This window comes from Ranitomeya imitator, chromosome 1, assembly GCF_032444005.1.
Source record: "Ranitomeya imitator isolate aRanImi1 chromosome 1, aRanImi1.pri, whole genome shotgun sequence".
Lineage (NCBI taxonomy): Eukaryota > Metazoa > Chordata > Amphibia > Anura > Dendrobatidae > Ranitomeya > Ranitomeya imitator.
The window spans coordinates 1,219,319,943-1,219,347,617 of record NC_091282.1 but is presented as its reverse complement, the minus strand read 5'-3'; the positions used below and the strand labels follow the sequence as shown (position 1 = coordinate 1,219,347,617).

The 27,675-nt window shown below is 45.4% G+C and overlaps 1 protein-coding gene across 1 annotated transcript; it reads right to left on the bottom strand.

Annotated features, from left to right (window-relative positions):
* Nucleotides 1–153: 153 nt before the first annotated feature.
* On the bottom strand, nt 154–23,476 carry LOC138657171 (tachylectin-2-like). Its single transcript, XM_069744772.1, has 3 exons — nt 23,421–23,476; nt 8,144–8,283; nt 154–2,446 (listed from the first exon to the last, which is right to left on the bottom strand). Exons 1-3 carry the CDS (start codon nt 23,474–23,476, stop codon nt 1,734–1,736), a joined length of 909 nt encoding a protein of 302 aa, XP_069600873.1. The 3' UTR covers nt 154–1,733.
* Nucleotides 23,477–27,675: the final 4,199 nt, after the last annotated feature.

Genomic DNA, 27,675 nt, shown 5'->3' with positions numbered 1-27,675 from the left:
AAATTGTCGCCAAGGCTACCTTAATGGAAAGCTTAAAAAAAGTTATGGCAACTGAAAAGTGGGAATAGAAAACAATAAAAATATCCAGGTGAACACTTGTACCCCAGGAGAGGAATAAAGATTTCTGAAGACAATCAAATGTGTATTTGTTTTCTAAGATTTATTAGCAGCCTACAATTTGATGGAATACAGCAGGATCCGCTCATTGTACAGAAATCAGCATATAATGGGCGGAAAGACAACAACTATTCTCTGCAAGATCATTTAGTAATGTCTAAGTGGCAATTAGTGGAATCATAAAAAGTAATCCATTATTTCAATGCAAATGTTGGCGTTTGGAGGTATACAGTATAACTAGCTCATTTTAGCTCATGCACAGCGAGTGTTTATGGGGAAATCACTGTCAATCATTAGCAGGATTCTCAATTCTCAAAGTCAGAGACGAAAGCTGCAGGAAATACACAAAGGGAAGCTGCAGGACGTAAGAAATAAAGGGAAGCTGCAGGAAATAGGAAGTAAAGGGAAGCTGCAGGAAATAGGAAGTAAATGGAAGCTGCAGGAAATAGGAAGTAAAGGGAAGCTGCAGGAAATAGGAAGTAAATGGAAGCTGCAGGAAGTAAGAAATAAAGGGAAGCTGCAGGAAATAGGAAGTAAATGGAAGCTGCAGGACATAGGAAGTAAAGGGAAGCTGCAGGAAGTAAGACGTAAAGGGAAGCTGCAGGAAATAAGAAGTAAAGGGAAGCTGCAGGAAATAAGCAGTAAAGGGAATCTGCAGGACATAAGAAGTAAAGGGAAGCTGCAGGAAATAGGAAGTAAATGGAAGCTGCAGGAAATAAGCAGTAAAGGGAATCTGCAGGACATAAGAAGTAAAGGGAAGCTGCAGGAAATAGGAAGTAAATGGAAGCTGCAGGAAATAAGCAGTAAAGGGAATCTGCAGGACATAAGAAGTAAAGGGAAGCTGCAGGAAATAGGAAGTAAAGGGAAGCTGCAGGACATAGGAAGTAAAGGGAAGCTGCAGGAAGTAAGACGTAAAGGGAAGCTGCAGGAAATAGGAAGTAAAGGGAAGCTGCAGGAAGTAAGACGTAAAGTGAAGCTGCAGGACATAGGAAGTAAAGGGAAGCTGCAGGAAATAAGAAGTAAAGGGAAGCTGCAGGAAGTAAGACGTAAAGGGAAGCTGCAGGAAATAGGAAGTAAAGGGAAGCTGCAGGAAATAAGAAGTAAAGGGAAGCTGCAGGAAATAGGAAGTAAAGGGAAGCTGCAGAAAGTAGGAAGTAAATGGAAGCTGCAGGACATAGGAAGTAAAGGGAAGCTGCAGGAAATAGGAAGTAAATGGAAGCTGCAGGAAATAAGCAGTAAAGGGAAGCTGCAGGACATAAGAAGTAAAGGGAAGCTGCAGGAAATAGGAAGTAAAGGGAAGTTGCAGGACATAGGAAGTAAAGGGAAGCTGCAGGAAGTAAGAAGTAAAGGGAAGCTACAGGAAATAGGAAGTAAAGGGAAGCTGCAGGAAATAAGAAGTAAAGGGAAGCTGCAGGAAATAAGAAGTAAAGGGAAGCTGCAGGAAATAAGAAGTAAAGGGAAGCTGCAGGAAATAAGAAGTAAAGGGAAGCTGCAGGAAATAGGAAGTAAAGGGAAGCTGCAGGAAGTAGGAAGTAAATGGAAGCTGCAGGACATAGGAAGGGAAGCTGCAGGAAATAAGAAGTAAAGGGAAGCTGCAGTCCCTAAGGCTACAGATATTATCTAAAACAAAGAAATTTATAAATGTTATAGTTAAATCCCAAATTTTCAGCAAAACCCACATAATTGTCGTTCTCATGAACTGGAGGTGACTTTTTATAGATCTTTCCATCATTCTTATCCACACTCCACAGATTCCCATCAGGGCTGAAAGCCATGAAGTGGGTGAGTCTCAGCCAGCCTCCGGTCCCAACTTTAGTCGTTGACGCCAGCCAATTCCCGGGTGCGGTTGGTGGATTTCCCTTCACGAAGCTGTCATCTTTGCACACAGCATACAGAGTGCCATTTGGGTGGAAGAACAGAGCTTCGTACTGGTTCCAGTTTCCACACCCGATTCTGGTGGCTACACAGTCGCGCCAGCATACGTTTTCGTTGTCAGGCTTCGGACCCTTGTACAAGTCTCCATTACATGTTGCTCCATAGAAAGTTCCATTCGGATGGAAGAAAATGATCTTAAATTCATCCCATCCGCATTTCCCGACTCTTCTGGCAGCACAAAACCAGTCGGTGTCTTTATTGGAAGGCAATGGCCCCGTGTACAGATCTCCATCCCGGACACAGAACAGGGAGCCATCAGGACTGCAGGCAATCTTACTGATATTATTCACTTTCCCACACACCGGCGTTCTTGCATTAAAATCATCAAGATAGGCTTTCGGAACTGGTCCGATCTTCAGATTGAAGTCTTTAGTGACCACCAGCAGCTGAGGCTCTACAATTGGATGATAAAACACATACGTGTAAGGTTGTAATTCTGCTTGTAGTGAGCGATGAAACTTTATAAACTATTATATAACTGCTAAATAAAACCCACTGAAAGCAATGAAAGAGATGAACAGATGATACATTTATACATTGCAGTTGTCTTAGAGACAAGGTGATATTTTCAATAGTAAGTCCCAAAGACGTAGCTGCAATTCATATTCTATCATTATTCGCGATGAGAAAATTTGCCAAAATTCCAATTCGGCTGTACAATCAAGTATGACAAGGAAATTTTCATCAGATTTATTCTATGTGAATCAAATGCACATTAAATGCTCTGCGGGGCTATTATACTGTGTGTGGGGGACTATGGAGCCATCATACTGAGTTGGAGGCTGTGGGGCCATAATACTGTGTTTGAGGATGTGGAGGACATTATACTGTGTGGTTAAGGCTGCGTGGCATCATATTGTGTAAGGAAGGCTGTGAGGACCATCATATTATGTAAGGGACTGGTAGCCCATTACATTGTTGGGGAGGCTGTGGGAACCATCATACTGTGTGTTTGGAACTGTGGACCCATCATAATTTGAGTGGCTGTGGGACTATCTTACCATGTGTTGGTGACTGTGGGGCCATCATACTGTGTGGGAGGCTGTGATGGCAATCATTCTTGGTGCAGGGGTTATAATACTTTATGTGGAGCACTGGGGGGCTGTCATACTAAATGTTGGGTGCTGCTGAGATTATCAAACTATGTGAGTTGTCGTGGGGGCCATAATACTGTGTGGGAGGCTGTGGTGACCATCATACTATATACAGAGGTTATCATATTGGGTGTGGGGAGCTCTTTGGGCCATCATGCTATGTGTGGGATGCTGTTGAGATGATCATACACTGTGAGGGGCTGTGAGAGCTATAATACTTGGTGGGAGGCTGCAGGGGACATCATATTATGTGTGAGGGTCTCTGGGGGACATTCCACTGTGTTGTGACTGTGGGGTCCATCATACTGTGTGGATGGCCAACGGGGCCAGCATACTATCATGTGGGATGATGGGGCGTCCATACTATGTGGTGGAGGCTGTAGGGTCACCATACTATGTGAAGGGCTGTGGGTCCATCATGCCATGTAGGAGGCAGTTGGGCCATTATACTGTGTGGGGGCTATTATACTGTGCGGGAGGGTGTGCGCCCATCAAATTTAGTGTTTGGGCATCTTACTGTGTATAAGGTACTGTGAGACCATCATACGGTGTGGGGAGCTGTAGGGGCTATCATATTGTGTGGTGGAGATTGTGGAGATCATCTACTATATAATTGTCTAAGGGTCTCTTCCGTCTTTCTGTCTGTCTTTCTTTCTGTCACGGAAATCCCAAGTCGCTGATTGGTCATGGCAAAACAGCCACGACCAATCAGCGACGGGCACAGTCCGGCGGCAAAATGGCTGCTCCTTCCTCCCTGCAGTCAGTGCCCGCTCCATAATCCCCTCCAGTCATCACGCATACAGGGTTAATGGCAGCGTTAACGGACTGCATTAGCTACGGTGTAACGCACTATGTTAACGCTGCTATTAACCCTGTGTGAGCAGCTTTTTACTATTGATGCTGCCTACGCAGCATCAATAGTAAAAAGATCTAATGTTAAAAATAATTAAAAAAATAAAAAATAGTTATATACTCACCGTCCGTCGGCCCCTCGGATCCAGAACAGGCCTTTCCTGCTCCTTGCGACACCCCGGTGACCGCTGCATGCATTGCGGTCTCGCGAGATGATGACATAGCGGTCTCACGAGACCGCTACGTCATCATCTCGCGAGACCGCAATGCACTCTTGAGACCGGAGCGCGCGAGGAAGGAGCATCGGTAAACGCTTCGCCTGGATCCAGGGGCCATTGGAAGGTGAGTATATCACTATTTTTTATTTTAATTCTTTTTTTTAACAGGGATATGATGCCCACATTGCTATATGCTACGTGGGCTGTGCAATATGCTACGTGGGCTGTGCAATATACTACGTGGGCTGTGCAATATACTACGTGGCTGTGCAATATACTACATGGGCTGTGCTATATACTACGCGGCTGTACAATATACTACGTGGCTGTGTTAAACACTACTTGGGCTGTTATATACTACGTGGGCTGTTATATACTACGTGGGCTGTGCTATATACTACGTGGGCTGTGCTATATACTACGTGGGCTGTGCAATATACTATGTGGGCTGTGCAATATACTACGTGGGCTGTGCTATATACTACGTGGCTGTGTTATACACTACATGGGCTGTGCTATATATTACATGGGCTGTGCTATATACTATGTGGGGTGTGTTATACACTACGTGGGCTGCTATACACCACATGGGCTGTTATATACTACGTGGGCTGTGTTATACACTACATGGGCTGTGTTATACACTACGTGGGCTGTGTTATATACTGCGTGCGTGGGCTGTTATATACTATGTGAGCTGTGTTATATGCTATTTGGGCTGTTATACACTCCATGGGCTGTGCTATATACTCCATGGGCTGTTATATACTACGTGACTGTGCTATATACTCCATGGGCTGTGTTATATACTACGTGTCTGTGCTATATACTCCATGGGCAGTGCTATATACTACGTGGCTGTGCAATATACTACATGGGCTGTGCTATATTCTACGTAGCTGTACAATATACTACGTAGCTGTGTTATACACTACTTGGGCTGTTATATACTATGTGGGCTGTTGTATACTATGTGGGCTGTGCTATATACTACATGAGCTGTGCAATATACTATGTGGGCTGTGTAATATACTATGTGGGCTGTGCTATATACTACGTGGCTGTGTTATACACTACATGGGCTGTTATATACTATGTGGGCTGTGCTATATACTATGTGGGCTGTGCTATATACTACGTGGGCTGTGTTATACACTACGTGGGCTGTTATACACTATGTGGGCTGTTATATACTACGTGGGCTGTTGTATACTATATGGGCTGTGCTATATTCTACATGGGCTGTGCAATATACTATGTGGGCTGTGCAATATACTACGTGGGCTGTGCTATATACTACGTGGCTGTGTTATACACTACATGGGCTGTTATATACTACGTGGTCTGTGCTATATACTATGTGGGCTGTGCTATATACTACGTGGGGTGTGTTATACACTACGTGGGCTGCTATACACTATGTGGGCTGTTATATACTACATGAGCTGTGTTATAAACTACGTGGGCTGTGTTATACACTACGTGAGCTGTGTTATATGCTATGTGGGTTGTTATACACACCGTGGGCTGTGCTATATACTCTGTGGGCTGTTATATACTACGTGTCTGTGCTATATACTCCGTGGGCTGTGTTGTATACTACATGTCTGTGCTATATACTCCATGGGCTGTGCTATATACTCCGTGGGCTGTGCTATATACTCTGTGGGCTGTGCTATATACTACGTGGCTGTGCTATATACTACGTGGCTGTGCAATATACTACATGGCTGTGCTATGTACTACGTGGCTGTGCTATTTACTACATGGGCTGTTATATGCTATGTGGCTGTGCTATATACTACATGGCCGGCAGCAAACAATCAGCGACAGGTGCAGTCCGACCGCGAATTGGCGCGGGATTTGAACCACGCTTCGCTAATTGGTCGCGGTTGGCTGAATCCTGTGTATTTAATGTATTATTTTAAAATCTTCATAAATAAACTACATACATATTCTAGAATACCTGATGAGTTAGAATCGAGCATCTAGTCTATATACCGTATATAATTGTCTAAGGGTCTGATTGTCTGTAACTGAAATCCCGAGTCGCTAATTGGTCGCGCCCGGCCTGCCTCATCCAATCAGCGTTCATAAATAAACTACATACATTTAATAGAACGAGGATAACATGAAGGACAGTCTGTGAGGGAGAGAATCACATAGAGAACAGTCTGTGAGGGAGAGAATAACATGGAGGACAGTCTGTGAGGGAGAGAATAACATGGAGGACAGTCTGTGAGGGCGAGAATAACATGGAGGACAGTCTGTGAGGGAGAGAATAACATAAAGGGCAGTGTGTGAGAAAGAGAATAACATGGAGAACAGTCTGTGAGGGAGAGAATAACATGGAGGACAGTCTGAGAGGGAGAGAATAACATGGAGGACAGTCTGTGAGGGAGAGAACAATAGGGAGGACAGACTGTGAGGGAAAGAATAACATGGAGGACAGTCTGTGAGGGAGAGAACAACATGGAGGACAGTCTGTGAGGGAGAGAGTAACATGGAGGACAGTCTGTGAGGGAGAAAATAACATGGAGAACAGTCTGTGAGGGAGAGAATAACATGGAGGACAGTCTGTGAGGGAGAGAATAACATGGAGAACAGTCTGTGAGGGAGAGAATAACATGGAGAACAGTCTGTGAGGGAGAGAATAACATGGAGAACAGTCTGTGAGGGAGAGAATAACATGGAGAACAGTCTGTGAGGGAGAGAATAACATGGAGGACAGTCTGTGAGGGAGAGAATAACATGGAGAACAGTCTGTGAGGGAGAGAATAACATGGAGAACAGTCTGTGAGGGAGAGAATAACATGGAGAACAGTCTGTGAGTGAGAGAATAACATGGAGGACAGTCTGTAAGGGAGAGAATAACATGGAGGACAGTCTGTGAGGGAGAGAATAAACACGGCTTCACTGATAATGTATATATTTTACCCAGAAAATCCTGTGTATAAATTGCGTTATTCCTAAATCTTCATAAATAAACTACATACATATTCTAGAATACCCGATGTGTTAGAATCGGGCAACCATCTAGTACTATATAAGAGGCATTGTGGGCCATTATATTGTTTGTGGAGGATTGTGGAGGCCATCATACTATGTGTGGTAGCATCACACTGTGGGGGAATCAGGGGATATTATTACTTTTTAGGGACATGCAGAAAGATATTAAATGTTCAGTGGTCACTTAGAAGACATCCTTACATTTAGGGACACTCAGGATATTGTAACTGTCCAAGGGACTTATGGAAGGGTTTATTACTTTCTAAGACACTCACGGAAGGAAATCAAATTTTTCTAAGCTGTAATTTTACCATCTAGAGGGAACAAAGACAGAGTTTTACTATGTAAGGGGCACACAGTGGTGGCATTATTATGTGGGGCAGTAAGAGGAGCCGTTATTGTACTACACAGAAGGTGCAGTAATAGGGACACATATGGCCGCAGCGGCTCAGTATTGGGGTATCAGGGGCAGTAATAGGGACACATATGGCAGCAGAGGCTTAGTATTGGGGTACGAGCAGGATGAGGGGTTTGTGCAGTTTGGGAATAGATGGGATCGGTGCTGGAAGGGTGATGAATGAAGAAAGCTTTATTGATCGTACATTTTTTATCCTGTGATTGGTTTAGCTATACGAGCCCTTTTTTCTGATGCTTTACTTAGATACAAACAGGAAAATGTAACTTTACACGAGTCTAAAACCTCAGAAATAAAAGCAAAAGAGTTGAATAGAAACGATGTCGGCAGCTAAAACGCTGTTGAATTTATGGTCAATTTACATCAATTTTTAAAAGAACTTAAATAATTCTATGGAAATTTCGTATTGAGCCGCCATACTCGGATTCTCCCCATAGACTCCGGCTCTCCCCTGACACATTGACTCTCACCACCACATACAATGACTCCAGGCGGAGACTTACCGGGATCACAGGAGCAGTGACCGCTATGAGATTGCATGTTGTAGATCGCAGCGATGTTCTTCTCCCGTGATGTCAGGAAGCAGACGGCACAAGGACGTGTTCTGAGGTGAATTTCCTGGGGACGTGCGGCTCTTTTATACCTGTGTGCACAGCCCATTATTATAACACAGTGATGCAATGGACTTTCACTGGAACATGATGACTGATAAAGTGAAAGATGTGGAAATAGTGAATATCAAAGCAATAAAATATGTTTATGTGCTGGGAAAAGTTACATTGGCAAAAGAGATAGCGCCCCGAGATTTTTTCTTTATCGTGCTAGCTACATTCACTTTCTACAGTACACAATGGAGAAAACACGTGTGTGGTTTCTAATAATAATAATAATAATCTTCATTTATTGTACAGGTTTGGATACCAGCCTCTGACAGTCTTGGTATCGGGGGAGGAAGGTGGAGATCCCCCAGTAGAAGGCACCCCCCAAGCTACAGACACATCAGGCAGCAGACAGCTCAGCCCTGGGTGCAGAGGGGGGAGGACTGACATCATCATCATCATCATCATCTGTTGATAATGTGCAACTTCAGCACCGGTCAGAGCTGCCTACATTCACATCAACATAGAGCTATAAGCCCAGTCCACCACAGCTTCAGCAAGGGGGGAGACATCCTCACACAAAAAGGCAGTTTCTAAGTCCAAAAATCAGCCAGTGTATGACCCCTGCACACGCTATCACAAGTATTCCTCTGATGAAGATGAGGAGGGAACATCATACATGCTGCCCAGCACTAGGAAAAGAAACCCACAGGCACCAAGAATGCAGGGGCAGATAGAGGCACCACCATTACACTATGTCCACTTCAAGTCAGGTGACAATCTTCCAGACCCAAGGATGCATCCCATGCCATTTTACTGAAGAATGTAGCAGAACCCGCGAACATATATAGCCACCTGGAATGATCTCTGGGCCAAAAATGGAAATAAAAGCAGTGATGCACTCTGGCCAATCATGAAGGAACAATTCAAACTTCCAGCAGAATTAGATGTACACGCTTGGGAGTCAGGGCCACAGCTAATTGAACAGCTCAGAGAGTGGGACAAAGGTAGATTGGCAGGACAAGCCCTCAGCTTACATGACATGAGCCAAGACAAGACAGAGTCTGTGGAGAAGTTTCATGGCAGAGTAATGCAAGTATTCCAAGACTTGGGCTTCACCATTCATGACCAGATACACACGCAAATGTTGGCACAGGCCTTTGTGCAAGGACTGAGACAGCCAATCAGGAAACCACTGATAGTGGCTAGGCCTGAGAACAGGTCAATAGCAGTGGACTGACCCAGCAAAACGGGTTATGTGTGCCTGGGAGACTGTTTATTGCCAATTGTCGCCAAAACTGCTGCCATTATAGTGCCACAAAGCGCGCGAAGAAGGAAACGGGTGCAGGGCTGCTGAGAACGCCGGAAGGGGAGCCAGAAGTGAAGACGCTGCAAAGTGTCAAGTGACACACCAGAAAAACCGCTGCAGACTCCGGAGAGGAGACACCGAACTCAATAAGGTTACCAAAGGGGAGAAGCTATGTCAAAGCAGGAGAAGAAGTGATGGGAGATGCAGCCGCAGCCCCTGTAATGCCCCAAGACCTTGGGTTGGATGCAGCCGCCGGTCTCATGGCACCCCCGGGCCTCGCCACAGACGCACCTGCAGGCCCCATCTTACCACCGCAGCTTCAATCAGCAGGCCGGACCCCGCTGCCGCTACAGTGTCCATCATGTCGTTGTCCACAGTAGCCAAAGGGATTGAGTCCCAACCAGGAGTGCAGAAGACAGCCCCTCTCATGGTGACCACTGACCTGGAAGCGCAACCACCCTACAAAGACAGAAGTGTCAAGTGTTGCAACTGTGGCAAGTTTGGTCATTTCTGGAACCAGTGCAGAGCACCCATGCAACCCAAGAGTTGGTCCAGAGAAACAGGTCAAGGAAGAAGTACAGAAAACAGTGAAGTACCCCGTCCATGGGGCAGGGGAAAGCAAGCCAGGTCTGCAAGACACTATGCTCCTGACATGTAAAACCCCATCTGCAGGACCAATACCTCAAATTGCCCTGAAAGTGGATAGCATTGTCAGATCTTTTCTTCTGCACACCGGTGCAGCCAGAAGTGTGATGAGACCTGTGGAACTCCCCAATCCCACTTGCCTATCAGAATCCTCTGTGTCTTGCATAGGCATTGATGGTCAAGTCAGACATTCTCAGCTTACAAAGCCTCTGAGCGGGTGCACTCTGCCAGGACACTCTATCCTGTCCCAGTTTGTGGTGTCAAGAACTTGCCACTCAACCTGCTGGGAGCGGACCTACTGCAGAAGCTGAAGGCAACCACAGTGTTCTAGGAAGATGGGACCGTGACACTTTCTTCATCCCTGACCCAAGAAGAATCATGCTGGTGGAGGCCCTACAAGAACCTTAAACAACCGGATGAGGCCTACCCTAGGAGGTACTGGACGTAGTACCAGAGAGTCTACGTGGGGAAACCTCAAGTTGCCCCAGTACGGGTGTCACTCAAGCCAGGTACCCCGTACCCTTGTAGGGCCCAGGCCAGGCCTAGAGTCAAGCTGCCTCTGACCAACTGAAGGTCTACCTGGAAATAGGAATAGGAATCATTGTTCCTTGCACATCGCCTTGTAATACCCCGCTTTTCCCGGTCAAGAAAAAGACTGTAAAAGAAGAGCCAGCCAAGTTCAAAATGGTACATGACCTGAGAGACGTAAATGACGCCACGGTGTTTGAAACTCCAATTGTGCCGAATCCGCACACTCTGCTCTCAAATGTGCCTTCCACAGCAAAAGTATTCACAGTGACCGACCTGGCTAATGCTTTCTCCAGTGTTCACTTCATCCAGAAGACCAGTACCTGTTTGCCTTAACGCACCAGGGGGACAGCACACATGGACAGTGATGCCACAGCGGGCCCAGAACAGCCCTTCACAGTTCAGCAAAGCAATGTCCAGAGTCCTCATCAAATGGGTCACAGAACATGCAGAAGTAACCCTGCTACAATATGTTGACAATCTACTCCTTTGTGCACGTGTAAAGCCCATTCCTTGTCTCTCCTGCCCTACCTGTAAGAGCAGCACTGCAAGGTCTCAAAGAACAATGTCAAATGGTGTCTGAAGCGAGTTACGTTCCAGGGACACTGTATTGCTCACCAGACGAAACACCAGACAGATGACCGGAAGACCACAGTGGAGAAGATGATTCCTCCAACAACTCCAAAGGCGCTACAGGCCTTCCTTGGTCTAGTTTCGTATTGCAGAGCCTGGATCCCTGCCTCAGTCCTAATGCAGCCTATGTGTGATTACGTCAGTGTAACCTCATTCCTCCTGGCAGATGCAGCCTTCAGCTCGTTCAAGAAGTTAAAAGATTCTGTAGTCCCAGCGCCAGCACTAGGCTTACCTGACTACGAGAAGCCATTCTGTCTCTACCTGATGGAAAAAGAAGACCTTGCTACTGGAGTCCTGACGCAGCTTCTGGGGGGAAAGCAGAGACCTTTGGACTACTTTTCAGCTCGCCTGGATCCAGTGGCAAGGGAAGCCCCCTCCTGCATGAGAGCAGCATTTGCAGCACAGGCCCTCCTGGACAAGACTGCTGTCATCATTCTTGGGTATCCATTGGAAATCCTGGCTCCGCATAACATCTCAGCAATCCTCAACCGAACCCAGCCAAAACATATCTCCACCGCCAGGCATCTTCGCCTCCAGTGCTCTCTACTCCTGCCCGACAATGTCACCATCTCCAGATGCACAGTCCTTAACCCGTCTACTCTACTCCAACTCCCAAGGAGGGATACAGTGTTGGACCCTCAGATCAAAATTCTGATCAAAATCTGCATGATTTGATGATCCGCAGGGATCTGGATTTGCTCCGGATGGATGACCATGATTGCTTCAGCATCATGCAACAGGAAACAGCAGGACTACCCAAGGTGGCAGAAGAGCCACTGACCAACCCAGAGTTGACCCTATACGTGGATGGTTCCAGATTTGCAGATGATGAAGGAAGATTCCAGACAGGATGTGCAGAGACCAGCAATCAAGAGATCCTGTGGTCCAGAAGTCTGCCGCCTAGTCTGTCAGCTCAGGAAGCAGAACTGATAGCGCTGACGAAGGCCTGCCAGATTGCAGAAGGCAAAACTGCGAACATATACACCGATTCAAGGTACTCGCATGGCATAGCACACCACTCTGGACACGTCTGGACTGCAAGAGACCTCATCACATAAAGCAGAACAACCGTGAAGCATCATGGAGCCATCAAGGACCTGCTGGATGCACTCCAACTTCCAAAATATGGTGGCAGTACTAAAAGTCAAAGCACATGGAAAATTGAACACAGTAGAAGCATGGGGTAACAACATGGCGGATATAGCGGCCAAAGAAGCAGCCAAAGGAAGGTAATATGGAGAAGTGGGAGAAGTCGTAAAGCCGGACGGCTACTACATGATGACTGAAGACAAGAAACCTGACCAGATGACGTCCTGGGATCTGCTCAAAAAGCTGCAAGAGCAAGCCACCCCCCCCCCCCCCAAAAAAAAAAGGACAAGAAGGAATGCTGGATGCGGAAGGGAGCAACACATGAAGAAGGAAGGGTATAAGCAATGGACTACAAACCCTGTTCATCCCGAAGCATGTATCCTATCGTGGTCCAGTGGGCACAGGCGCCCACACACAGATCAAAGACACAGATGAATGATCTGATTGGTGCTTACTGGTTCGCTCCAGGGATCTCCACCCTAACAGCCAAGTTCACTAGCAGCTGTCTGACCTGTGGCAAATGCAACCCTGAAAGAATGGAGAAAGTTCCCACACATCATCTTGCCAGCCCGCTGTACCCCTTCCAGAGGATCCAGATCCAGATAGACCACATCCAGATGCCGCCAAATGGAGGTTTTGAATATGCCCTTGTGGTCTTGGTGAGGAACCAGTCAGCAAAGACTACTGCAAAGAGACTACCCTCAGAGATGAGATATGCAGATATGGGGTCCCAGAAGTGATAGGCAGTGACCAGGGACCCGCATTCACAGCAAATCTCACACGGGAGATCTGGTCAGGAGTAGGGTCAGATTTAGGCCTACACACTTCTTACAATCCCCAGAGTAGCGAGAAAATGGATAGACTGAATGGGATCCTTAAGAACAGGATGTTGAAAGTTGCCCAAGAGACACGCAAACCATGGCATGAGACACTCCCAATCACACTTAGGCACACTCCCAGAGGCTCAGAAAAGCTTTCACCATATGAAATTTTGTTTGGGTCTAGTCCCAGGTTAGGGGTATTCTTTCCCTCAGCAGCTGACTATGCTATATGATACTTTGTCTGCTTATGTAATTGAACTCACCAAGAAACTTGCTAACACTGGGTGTTGGTGAAAAAAGTTTGTAAGGAGAACAGCACTCGATCCCAAATCTGATGGTCCTGTCCAAGTGCTGCTGATGACACCAACCTCTGTGAAGCTGGAGGGAAGAGCCACTTAGATCCACGCATTGCATGAACGCTCCCCTACCAGAAGGTGACACCCAAGCCAGAATGATGTTGTGGATGCCCTGCCTGACCGAATAGATGACCTTCCTGATAAAGGATACACTACACATGCTATTAACTAAGAGACTGATTGCAACTATCCCCCGTTAGGGACAGATCTCCTGATCGCCCATTTGCGAAAAGTCTGTACGGTGTAGGGCGTAAGCACTAGGCTTGCCTCAGTTCGCCGGCAGCACAAAAGAGTTGCAGCGCTTTGGGACAGGAGGCTAGGATTAGGGCAAGTGATATCTAAGGGGGGCTTGTGATAGAAATATTTATATCATGTAGATCTCACTTGCATGTATACTCCTCTATAATCATATATACTCATATAAATGCAAATATATCTATATACATTATAATCAATGGCTTAAAATGGCTGACATAAACTAATATAAGCCAGACAGACTGTTCGGTGTTTTCCACCCAAAAAGCAGAAGAACTCCAGATGTATTAAGTGCTGATGAGATGTCTCAACTTTGTCCCAGATGCAGAGAACTTCATTTTAGTTGCTTAATCAGCAGTCATATGTGCATTAATCACAATATTACATATATATTTAGATAACCAATAACAGAGGAGCTAGACAATATGTTAATTAACTAACCACCCCTAACCACTCCTTTCTAATTGCAATTATAAAACTATGTATCAGGAAATAAAGGGTCAGTATTGATGGAATGCTTTCCTGTCACAATCGTGTACAGACTGATTCTTGATGAGCGCTCAAAATACTCAGTCTTATTGGGAACGGCCACAGCACACACGGGATAGATTTATCCAACCCAAATTTCCATATCAGAAGTGATGGGCAGACCCAAGGATGTTCAGGTCCTTCGTGTTCGGCCGAATATTTAAAAAAAGGTTCAATTCGGGTATCAAAACGATACCAGAAATCTAACCTGAACCCGGACCACAATCAAAGGAATGTGGGAATCAAACATGTCTCATTTGTGTGACAGAGCGAGAAACACCAGCTCTGATCTGCGGTAAGTTTGTTGCCGCCAGTGAGAGTGCTACAGTTCCCACCCTGTCACACAGTGTGTGAGCAAGCAGCTGTGACCAGCGGTAAAAAGGTTACCGCCAGTCACAGGCATCTGCTGATGAGCGTACTACTGTCATCATCATACGCCCGGTCTCTCTGATAGCAGAAAACGTATACCTGAACTTCTGTATCACCCACAGAACAAAATCCCCTGTAGTTTATTGAGTGCTTCTCAACATTTTCTGAATTGCTAAAATGGCGACGTTAGTAGCTTCCAGGTTAATGCTGTGGAAAACTTCAACCACCCAAAAGGGGAGGTGACAGATCATGATTTTTAAAATATAAAGAAGCATCTGCAATTCTTAAGTTAAATAGCAGAATTCCAAATGGTATGAACATCAGAACAGATCATGTATATTTATTGAATTAATTCATTTAGGAGAAATACAGTCATGGCCAGAAGTTTTGAGAATGACACCAAAATTATATTTTCACATTATCTGCTGCCCTCTGGTTTTTATTAGTGTTTGTCTGATGTTTATATCGCATACAGAAATATAATTGCAGTCATATTATGAGTACCAATAGGTTATATTGACAGTTAGAATGAGTTAATGCAGCTAGTCAATATTTGCAGTGTTGACCCTTCTTCTTCAAGACCTCTGCAATTCTCCCTGGCATGCTCTCAATCAACTTCTGGACCAAATCCTGACTGATAGTAGTCCATTCTTGCATAATCAATGCTTGCATTTTGCCAGAATTTGTTGGTTTTTGTTTGTCCACCCGTCTCTTGATGATTGACCACAAGTTCTCAATGGGATTAAGATCTGGGGAGTTTCCAGGCCTTGGTACCCAAAATCTCTATGTTTTGTTCCATGAGCCATTTAGTTATCACCTTTGCTTTATGGCAAGGTGCTCCATCATGCTGGAAAAGGCATTGTTGGGCGCCAAACTGCTCTTGGACGTTTGGGAGAAGTTGCTCTTGGAGGACATTCTGGTACCATTCTTTATTCATGGCTGTGTTTTTAGGCCGATTCCCTTGGCTGAGAAGCAACCCCACACATGAATGGTTTCAGGATGCTTTACAGTTGGCATGAGACAAGACTGGTGGTAGCACTCACCTCTTCTTCTCCGAATAAGCTGTTTTCCAGATGTCCCAAACAATCGAAAAGGGGATTCATCAGAGAAAATGACTTTGCCCCAGTCCTCAGCAGTCCACTCCCTGTACCTTTTGCAGAATATCAGTCGGTCCCTGATGTTTTTTTCTGGAGAGAAGTGGCTTCTTTGCTGCCCTCCTTGAAACCAGGCCTTGCTCAAAGAGTGTCGGCCTCACAGTGCGTGCAGAAGCACTCCCACCAGCCTGCTGCCATTCCTGAGCAAGCTCGGCACTGCTGGTAGTCCGATCCTGCAGCTGAAACAGTTTTAAGATACGGTCCTGGCGCTTGCTGGTCTTTCTTGGGCGCCCTGGAGCCCTTTTGACAACAATGGAAGCTCTCTCCTTGAAGTTCTTGATGATGCGATAGATTGTTGACTGAGGTGCAATCTTTGTAGCTGCGATACTCTTCCCTGGTAGGCCATTTTTGTGCAGTGCAATGATGGCTGCATGTGTTTCTTTAGAGATAACCATGGTTAACTGAAGAGAAACAATGATACCAAGCACCAGCCTCCTTTTAAAGTGTCCAGTGATGTGATTCTTACTTAATCATGACTGATTGATCGCCAGCCCTGTCCTCATCAACACCCACACCTGTGTTAATGGATCAATCACTAAAACGATGTTAGCTGCTCCTTTTAAGACAGGACTGCAATGATGTTGAAATGTGTTTTGGGGGTTAAAGTTCATTTTCTGGGCAAATATTGACTTTGCAAGTACAGTAATTGCTGTTAACCTGATCACTCTGACATTCAGGAGTATATGCAAATTGCCATTAGAAAAAATGAAGCAGTAGACTTTGGAAAAATTAATATTTGTCTCATTCTCAAAACTTTTGGCCATGACTGTACAATCAAATAATGTGCAGTTTTTTATAATATGATCTGACCTTACGCTTTAGGATTTATGCCACACTATAACTAAAAACGCAAAGTTGGTGCATGTCCCAGGGACCTGTATATATTTTTTTAACCGTTATGGCACTTTTTAATTACTTTTCAATAAATTTGTTGATTTTAAATTAACCTCCCCGAACCTGCTGCTGGACACTTTTTGCACCAGTTGTAAAATGATGAGATTTTTTACCAGCTGGCACCTGTGCAATAAATAAAATTAAAAAATGGCATGGCGACTCCTCTATTTTTGTTAACCAGCAAAGGTAAAGCTAACAGCTGTGGGCTGCAGACCACAGCTGCCAGCTTTATATTGACTGGTTATCAAAAAAAGTGGGGTCCCCATCTGTTTTTTAAAATTATTTAAATAAATAATAAAAAAAAAACTGTGTGGGCTCCCCCCATTTTTTTGACAACTGGTCAAGCTAAAGCAGACAGATAGGGCGATGGAAATTGGCCCTGCAAAACCTAAAAATAGCAGAAGCGCCAATTCTAGTGCTTTGCCCGGCTCTTCCCACTTGCCCTGGTGTAGTGGCTAGTAGGGTAATATTTGTGTGGTTTGGGTGAGAAATATATGATAATATAGTATGGGGGAGAAAGGGGACAAAGTATAAAGATGGGGCAGTATAGAGAAAGAGCAACATGAGGTGAAAATGTGGGAGCACAGTATGCAGAGGACAGAATGCAGAGAAGGGAGTGTGAGGAGGAGGCACAGGATAGCAACTGACTAGTGTGGGGGCAGTATAGAGAGCAGGCAATCTGTGAGGGCACAGTATGGAGGGGACATTATGCAAATGTGTAGAGTATGAGGAGGGAGCACAGCATAGACACTGAGTAGTGTGGGTGGCAGTATAGAAGATGCAGCATGTGAGGGGTCAGTTTGCAGAGGAGGTGATTGTGAGGAGAGTTGCAGTATGGAAAGCAGAGGACAGTTTGGAGGCCAGGTACCATAATAGTGACTGAGTGGAGAGGAAATTATTCAGTGGAACATCATAGGTCAGATATTTTCATTCAGGATTATCATAATCACGCTGTTATTTTTAAGGGCACTATGTAGGGATGTGCAGCATAAAACCAGAGAAGTCTGCAGAGATGAGCTGTGGATGTGAAAAATCATCTGACAGCATCTCATCAATACTGTGATGCCTGCATGGTACGAAGTCTGATGATGTCTATTAACAACAACTTCAAGTATCTCCTAACCATTTCTTGGACATACTGGAGAAGTTGTAGGTGTTAGGGGTCGAGTTCCCACCTCTGCACAGGGGGAATCTCAAACTATCTCTGCTGTGGTCTCGCATTCTTCTCCAGCCGCAGTGGAGTCTGCTCAGCGGAGATGTCGGTCCCAGCGTCTGGCTCAGCCTGATACTGTGCAGATGGTTACTGCTGCCTTTCCAGGCTCTGCCTTTGTAGCCAGTACTGGTTAGCGGTGAGCAGATGTCTCTGGGACTAAGTCCTGCTTTTTCCCTTCTGAGCATGCCCAAGGTAAGACCTCTAATTGGAGGTCGGGGGTCACATGCTCAGGTACTGTGGCAGCTCCCATTGGTCCTCTAGGAAGGTCCTGAAGTTGCTCAGGTACTGTAGCAGCTCCCATTGGTCCTCTAGGAAGGTCCTGAATTTGCTGCAGCTATAAAAGGTTCGAATGGCCACAGGGCCATACGCTAGGATCAGCTTTTGTCATGAACTTTTGCTATTCAGTGGTCTTGTCTGCTTGTGGTCAGGGTCCGGCTGAAATAAGCCACTGGAATACTGGCATCTCCGGTGAGGAGTTTGTATGGTGAATTCGGGGCTGGCGTAAAGCCATTAGAATTCCGGCTCCACAGGATAGGAGGTGTTTGTGTGCTTGCTACTCTCTGACCACTGATTGCTTTTGTTCTGTTAGGCAGCTGTGTTCCCCTGTGACGCTAACAGGGCACAGCGTTTTCCCTTCTGTGCGACTCTGTGAAGTAACAGAGTTCGCTTCTACCGCCATATTGTACCACCATTTGCTAGCAGCAGGTTGGTCTCCTGCACGGTGGACCCCAGGCTGCGAACGCACCAATAATACTATTTAAATATATTCGGTGCTTTCCGCCAGCCCTAACAGTAGGTTCATGTGATACAGTTGTATATGGGGCCTGATATTACAATTGATCGCACTATTAAGCTTGATGCTGTATTCATGTACTGATTGTGATTCTGGGGATCTATTCCTGTATTGATGGTGCTTCTATTGATGTATTCATGTTTTGAAGGTGGTTGTGGTGATGTATTCATGTTCTATTGGTGGTTCTAGTGCTATATGCATGCAGTACTGGTGGTTCTGGTGATGTATTACTGTACTGATAGTGGTTCTGGTGATGTATTCATGTACTGATGGTGGTTCTGGTGATGTGTTTTTGCTCTGTTGGTGGTTCTGGTGATGTATTCCTGTACTCATGGAGGTTCTTGAGATGTATTGCTGTACTTTGGTGGTTCTAGTGATGTAGCCATGATGGTTCTGGTACTGTATTCCTGTACTTGTCAGGAAACGTGAAAAGGTGGAACTGTATAAAAAAGGAAAGGGATACAAAAAGATATCCATGGAATTGATAATGCCAGTCAGCAGCGTTCAAACTGTGATTAACAAATGAAAAATCAAGGGCTCTGTAAAAACAAAACAATGGACAGGTAGAGCAACAAAATTGTCATCCACAACTGCCAGGAAAATTGTTCGGGATGCAAAGAAAAACCCACAAATAACATCAGCTGAAATACAGGAGTCTTTGAAAACTAGCAGTGCGGCTGTTTCAAGATGCACAATAAGGAGGCACTTGAAGAAAAATGGGCTGCATGGTCGAGTCACCAGAAGAAAGCCATTACTGCGCAAATACACCAAAGTATCTCACCTACAATACGCAAAACAGCACAGAGACAAGCCTCAAAACTTCTACAACAAGGTAATTTGGAGTGATGAGACCAAAATTGAACTTTTTGGCCACAAACATAAACGTTACATTAGGAGAAAGGTCAACAAGGCCTATGATGAAAGGAACACCATTCCTACTGTAAAGCACAGAGGTAGATCACTGATGTTTTGGGGATGTGTTAGCTACAAAGGCACAGGAAACTTGGACAAAGTTGAAGGAAAGATGAATGCACAACGTTATCAGCAAATACTGGAGGCAAATTTGCATTCATTAGCCCGGAAGCTGTGCATGGGAAGTGCTTGGATGTTCCAACAAGAGAACGATACAAAACACAAGGCCAAGTCGACCTGTCATTGGCTACAGCAGAACTAAGTGAAGGTTCTGGAGTGGCCATCTCAGTCTCCTGACCTCAATATCATTGAGCCACTCTGGGGAGATCTCAAGTGCGCAGTTCATGCTAGACAGCCCAGGAATTTACAGGACCTGGAGGCTTTTTGCCAAAAGAGTGGGCAGCTTTACCATCTGAGAAAATAAAGAACCTCATCCACAACTACCAGAAAAGACTTCAAGCTGTCACTGATGTTAGAGGGGAAAATGCTCGGTATTAAGAAATGGGGTACGTGAACTTTTGATCAGGGTCATTTGAATGTTTTGGGTTGTCATTATGATATCAAAAGAGAAATCACAGAAGTTTGACAATAAATGGCTTCACCCAACCACTAACTATGAGTCGAGAAAAAGACTTGGTGTTACCATTCATATTCTCTGAAAAAAGGCCAAAAAAGCAAAAATTTTGCTGGGGTATGTAAACTTTTGAGCACAACTGTATGCTATGCCTAAAGAAGGAGCAGGAACTGCTCAAAAACGCGTAGCAAATAAAATATTTTTAAAAATACTTTCAGCGGTTTGGACTGGACAGGACACTAGTGGACAGGCTGATAAGATCACTCCAACAAGAAATATTCCTCCTCTACATCGGAGTTGGAGTATGAGGAGGAGCAGGAAGAAGCGCAGGAGTTGCTGTGGGATGTGGAGGAAACCCTGATAGAAGTAGGGCTAGCAATCCTCGGCGTGAGGAGCATATGTGTCATATAAGGGTGTGACTAGACCCAAGCCTCCAAAATGTGCAGCTAGTGTCCTGTCAGGGAAATGTAGCGTCCCAGGCCACAATCGCTTGTCCATGTGTCAGTTGTAAAGTGGACAATGTCAGTAAGTGAGGTGATAAAGGCACAGGTGATGTTCCTGGACACGTGCTGGTACAAAGAGTGGATACCACACTGGGAGGAAAAGTTTCAGCTTGGGACCATGTACCAAGGAATGGCTGCCACCATGAGTCAGCAGAAATACTCCAGGTCTACCAGCCAAAATGGCAACGTTTCCATGGCAAACAGCCTATAAATGTGCCGTTTAGCATTTGGGCCTGTTGATGGGTGGCTGGGAACTTTCTTTTTCTTTCCAATGCATGACAGCTGATTGCTGAGCTAGGACAAGGATTTGGAAGTGCCTGATGATGGTAAGTCAGAATTTCCAAGGATATGTGCAGGGAAGGAGGCATCCGCGTCAGTGTTTGGGACCGGGAAGCACCTAGCAAAGGGGAAGAGGCATTGGGGCAGTGGTGTCACCCAATGGCACCAATCATGGACTCAGGTGTTCGGGTCACCTAGTCGAGTGCTTCGTTGACATGTGCCTGATCATACTGGTGGTGGTTAGGTTCTTAGTGGTCATGACCCCCACTGATCTTGGCATGGCACAGGTAGCAAATGGCCATTTTGTTAGTCTCCGAACTCTATTTAAAAAGACCCAAACTAGGAAACACCTAACTCTTTGATGGCAAAATGCACAAGTGTCGATGCTCTGCATAAGGAGAAACAATACCCCTTAGACCCCAGTCCAGAGCCTCTCACCTAGCCAAATCAGTTCTCATGCTTCGCACTGACGAGGTCCAACAGCCCGAAACACCGTGTCTGCGAATTGAGATATTGATTTGGCTTTTATCCTAAGTCATATTGCATGACTCGTTAAAGGGTTGATTGTGACTTGTAGGATCGCTACTTCCAACAGGTGGCGCTATAGAGTTTAAGTCCTTGTTTTCTCAGAAGATGCAATTTGCATATTATATTTCCCAGAGGAGCATTGCACGGTGAATAAGCCTCCTCACCTTGACAAGCCAGAGATGGTATGTCACTCTCCATAAGGGGAAACGATACCCCTTAGACCCCAGTCCAGAGCCTCTCACCTAGCCAAATCAGTTCTCATGCTTCGCACTGACGAGGTCCAACAGCCCGAAACACCGTGTCTGCGAATTGAGATATTGATTTGGCTTTTATCCTAAGTCATATTGCATGACTCGTTAAAGGGTTGATTGTGACTTGTAGGATCGCTACTTCCAACAGGTGGCGCTATAGAGTTTAAGTCCTCGTTTTCTCAGAAGATGCAATTTGCATATTATATTTTCCAGAGGAGCATTGCACGGTGAATAAGCCTCCTCACCTTGACAAGCCAGAGATGGTATGTCACTCTCCATAAGGGGAAACGATACCCCTTAGACCCCAGTCCAGAGCCTCTCACCTAGCCAAATCAGTTCTCATGCTTCGCACTGGCGAGGGCCAACAGACCGAAACACCGTGTTTGCGAATTGAGATACTGATTTGGCTTTTATCCTAAGTCATATTGCACGACTCGTTAAAAGGTTGATTGTGACTTGTAGGATCGCTACTTCCAACAGGTGGCACTATAGAGTTTAAGTCCTCTTTTTCTCAGAAGAGGCAATTTGCATATTATATTTCCCAGAGGAGCATTGCACGGCGAATAAGCCTCCTTACCTTGACAAGCCAGTGATGGTATGTCACTCTCCATAAGGAGAAACGATACCCCTTAGACCCCAGTCCAGAGCCTCTCACATAGCCAAATCAGTTCTCATGCTTCGCACTGACGAGGGCCAACAGCCCGAAACACCGTGTCTGCGAATTGAGATATTGATTTTGCTTTTATCCTAAGTCATATTGCACGACTCGTTAAAGGGTTGATTGTGACTTGTAGGATCGCTACTTCCAACAGGTGGCGCTATAGAGTTTAAGTCCTCTTTTTCTCAGAAGAGGCAATTTGCATATTAGATGCTCTGCAGAACATTTTCCCACCTTGTCTCTCTGGTCACCCCACTGCCTCTTCCTGTTTATTTTTGGTGCTGCCAATCTCTCACCCTCAGTGCTGCTGCTCTCGCTCTGCATGCCAGCTTCCCAGGTTGAGTCAGTGAATTAATCATCCACCACCTTGTCCTCCAGCTCCGCACCCTGGTCCTTCTGACTTCATGACTTAACAACAACAAAACTTATTGGCAACTGTATCTCATCATCATATTCCTCCTTATCCCACATTTGCCATTCCCAACCATCATGTTCTTGTGGCCATGGCTACTCTACGGTTGGTGCATCACCAAACAGCATGTCCTCCTGTACCTCTTGGAGTATGCAAGCTGAGAGGCCACAATCAAGAAATTATGTTGTAAAGTGCTCCTGTTAGTCTCCTAGTGTGTGATCACTAGTCTCCTGAGACTCAACATGGTGGGAGGAAGGAAGATCAGGGTAAGGATTAAGTGAGACAAGACCGTGTGGAAGACTGGGTGGTGCTGCCAAGCTTGCTGGAAACATTAAATTCTATCCAACCAAACACCTGTTTGCACTGCTCTGGCTTCAGAAGTGGTGTACCATGCCTCCCTGAAAAGTGGGACAGGAACTTATGTGTCGTGGATTGGCGAGTTTCTTGTGCTCCAGCAGCAGGCATAGTCACACCTACCTCACGTCCTCGGCATCTACATGCACCATCATTAGCACTTCCACTTCCCCATCCATTAATGCACGCCTTATACATTTTGCAATTGCAAGGTCTTTTGAAACCAAGTTTATTTTTAATAAAAGAAAAAAATTGGTCACCTGAAGCAATCAAAGAGGTTTTGGGGAATTTATTCCACCGTAATGTAACAGAAAGAACGCCAAAGTATATGGATAACAATCAAATTCAATCCAGAAAAAATGTTTCAATGCTTTTTTTCAGTTTCATAGATCACAGAAATGTACCCAGACCAATCAGTGCTGTACTGCTGACTAAGGTTGAGCGAAATGGATCGTTCATTTTCAAAAGTCGCCGACTTTTGGCAAAGTCGGGTTTCATGAAACCCGACCCGACCCCTGTGTGGGGTTGGCCATGCGGTACGCGACTTTCGCGCCAAAGTCGCGTTTCAATGACGCGAAAAGTGCCATTTTTCAGCCAATGAAGGTGGACGCAGAGTGTGGGCAGCGTGATGACATAGGTCCTGGTCCCCACCATCTTAGAGAAGGGCATTGCAGTGATTGGCTTGCTGTCTGGGCGTCACAGGGGCTATAAAGGGGCGTTCCCGCCGACCGCCATCTTACTGCTGCTGATCTGAGCATAGGGAGAGGTTGCTGCCGCTTCGTCAGAAGCAGGGATAGCGTTAGGCAGGGTCCATTAACCACCAAACCGCTTGTGCTGTAGCGATTTCCACTGTCCAACACCACCTTTTGTTTGCAGGGACAGTGGAAGCTACATTTTTTTTCCTCAGCGCTGTAGCTCATTGGGCTGCCCTAGAAGGCTCCCTGATAGCTGCATTGCTGTGTGTACGCCGCTGTGCAAACCAACTGCTTTTTTCAAAGCACAAATCATGTTGTTCCTTCCTTTCTGCACAGCTATCTTGTTTGTTTGTCCACACTTTTTATTTAATTTGTGCATCAGTCCACTCCTTATTGCTGCCTGCCATACCTGGCTGAGATTACTGCAGGGAGATAGTAATTGTAGGACAGTCCCTGTTTTTTTTTTTTTTTTTAATTCTCCCTAAAATAAGTTGTGGGAGATTAAGATTGGCATTTCTGCTAGAGTGCCATCCCTGTGTGTGCCATCTCACATAGTGGGCCATAGAAAGCCTTTTTATTTTTCTGTTTCTTTTTGTGGGGTTTATAAATTCTCCCTGATAAAAAAAAACAGTGGGAGATTAATATTGGCCTTTGGGCTTGTGTGCCAGTCCTGAGTGTGCCATCTCTCTCTCAAATAGTGGGCCATAGAAAGCCTATTTTTTTTTTATTTGGTTTCTAAATTCTCCCTGAAAAAATAAAAAAAAATCAGTGGGAGATTAATATTGGCCTTTCTGCTTGTGTGCCACTCCTGACTCCTGGGTGTGCCATCTCTCTCTCTCAAATAGTGGGCCATAGAAAGCCAATTTTTTTTTTTATTTGGTTTCTAAATTCTCCCTGAAAAAATAAAAAAAAATCAGTGGTAGATTAATATTGGCCTTTCTGCTTGTGTGCCATTCCTGACTCCTGGGTGTGCCATCTCTGTCTCTCAAATAGTGTGCCATAGAAAGCCTTTTTTTATTTGGTTTCTAAATTCTCCCTGAAAAAAATCATTTTTTTTATTTGGTTTCTAAATTCTCCCTGAAAAAATAAAAAAAAATCAGTGGTAGATTAATATTGGCCTTTCTGCTTGTGTGCCATTCCTGACTCCTGGGTGTGCCATCTCTGTCTCTCAAATAGTGGGCCATAGAAAGCCTTTTTTTTTATTTGGTTTCTAAATTCTCCCTGAAAAAATAAAAAAAAATCAGTGGGAGATTAATATTGGCCTTTCTGCTTGTGTGCCAGTCTTGACTCCTGGGTGTGCCATCTCTGTCTCTCAAATAGTGGGCCATAGAAAGCCTATTTTTTTTTTATTTGGTTTCTAAATTCTCCCTGAAAAAATTAAAAAAAATCAGTGGGAGATTAATATTGGCCTTTCTGCTTGTGTGCCAGTCTTGACTCCTGGGTGTGCCATCTCTCTCTCTCAAATAGTGGGCCATAGAAAGCCTATTCTTTTATTTGGTTTCTAAATTCTCCCTGAAAAAATCAATTTTTTTTTATTTGGTTTCTAAATTCTCCCTGAAAAAAAAAAAAAAAAAAGTGGGAGATCAATATTGACATTTGTGCTTGAGTGACAGTCCTGCGTGTGTGGCATCTCTCTCATTTGGTGCCACCGAAAACAGAGTGTGTAACATTGTGCCTGATTTTCCTTGCGATCTCACCCACCTGTAAAGGGATATCTAAATCATACTGAAGTTATAGCTCACCGTGTAAGTTGTTTGACAGCAGCAAATAAAGTTACTTTGGTTAAGTTTTTAAAACAATGAGGAAGTCTGGTGGAAGAGGTCGTGGCCGTGGGCGTTCATTGTCAGCTGGTAATGATGGTAGTGTGGTAGTGGAGCATCAGGTGGTCGTGGGAAAAAAAATATTGCACCTAAGTCTGGAGCTGTGGAGCCAGGTGCGTCGTCTGGCTACAGAAGGCCTCGAACGCTCCCTTTTCTGGGAGTAGGAAAACCGCTTTTAAAGCCGGAGCAGCAAGAGCAAGTTTTGGCTTACCTTGCTGACTCAGCCTCTAGCTCTTTTGCCTCCTCTTTTGAAACGGGTAAATGTAAAAGCAGCGCGTCGTTAGTGGATGTTCACGGTCGGGGACAAGTCGCTTCCTTGTCCTCTTTAGCAAAAACAACAACAGAGAAGGATGCAGCAGGCGACACAACGGGTTACTCCATGGAGCTCTTTACACATACCGTCCCTGGCTTAGAAAGTGAAACAGTTAACAGGCCATGCCCATTACAAGTTGAATCTGACATGGAGTGCACTGATGCACAGCCACAGCCAGACTACTATGCTGGTCCTTTGACTCAGACCATAACATTGCCCTCGCAGGGTACTGATCCAGAATCAGACCCTGATGAGACTATGTTGCCCCGTCACGAACGCTCTACCACCGACTTACACGGTGACACAGATGAAGTTGCGCACAAGCTAGAAGAGGAGGTTATAGATGACCCAGTTGTTGACCCCGATTGGCAGCCATTGGGGGAATAGGGTGCAGGCGGCAGTAGTTCTGAAGCGGAGGAGGAGGGGCCGCCGCAGGCATCAACATCGCAACAGGTTCCATCTGCCGGGCCCGTAGATGGGACAAAACGCGTGGCAAAGCCAAAACCTGTTGGAGGACAGCGTGGCCATCCGGTTAAAGCTCAGTCTGCAATGCCTGAAAAGGGATCCGAGGCTCGAAAGAGTGCAGTCTGGCATTTTTTTAAACAACATCCAATTGATCAGCGCAAAGTCATCTGTCAAAAGTGTTCAACTACCTTAAGCAGAGGTCAGAATCTGAAAAGTCTCAATACAAGTTGCATGCATAGACATTTAACCACCATGCATTTGCAAGCCTGGACTAACTACCAAATGTCCCTTAAAGTTGTAGCACCCTCGGCCAATGAAGCTAGTCAGCAACGCTACATCCCTGCCGTCACTGTAAGGCCACCATTTTCCGCACCACCTGCAGTATCTGAGCAGGTTTCTTTGCCAGGCCAAAGCCGTCAGGGTCAGGGAATCACCAGTTTCGTAGTAGGAAACACTGCATGTAGGGCACCGGTGGAAACAATACCGTCTCCAACCGTCTCTCATTCTGCCATGTCCACCGGCACACCCGCTAGTTCCACGATCTCCAGCTCTCCAGTCCAGCTCACCCTACATGAGACTCTGGTTAGAAAAAGGAAGTACTTATCTGTTATGATAGGCAATTCAGTATCACAATGGACATAGCGATCAGAGCACATACAGTGATCTGACAATAACCCAAAATAATAGAACGAGCTCTGAGACGTGGGAACTCTGCAGACCGCAATCCCTAATCCTCTCCAACCAACACTAAAGGCAGCCGTGGATTGCGCCTAACTCTGCCTATGCAACTCGACACAGCCTGAGAAACTAACTATCCTGAAGATAGAAAAATAAGCCTACCTTGCCTCAGAGAAATACCCCAAAGGAAAAGGCAGCCCCCCACATATAATGACTGTGAGTTAAGATGAAAAGACAAACGTAGAGATGAAATAGATTCAGCAAAGTGAGGCCCGACTTTCTTAACAGAGCGAAGATAGGAAAGATAACTTTGCGGTCCACACAAAACCCTAAAGAAAACCACGCAAAAGGGGGCAAAAAGACCCTCCGTACCGAACTAACGGCACGGAGGTACACCCTTTGCGTCC

What these genes read in the sequence shown, in the direction of transcription:
- LOC138657171 (XM_069744772.1), bottom strand. Translation starts at nt 23,476, where the DNA reads ATGGATGGGGAAGTGGAAGTGCTAATGATGGTGCATGTAGATGCCGAG. An exon ending in GTAGATGCCGAGGACGTGAG is followed by an intron (nt 8,284 to 23,420) that starts GTAGGTGTGACT and finishes CTGTGCACACAG; the next exon opens with GTATAAAAGAGCCGCACGTC. An exon ending in TCACTGCTCCTGTGATCCCG is followed by an intron (nt 2,447 to 8,143) that starts GTAAGTCTCCGC and finishes ATCCAATTGTAG; the next exon opens with AGCCTCAGCTGCTGGTGGTC.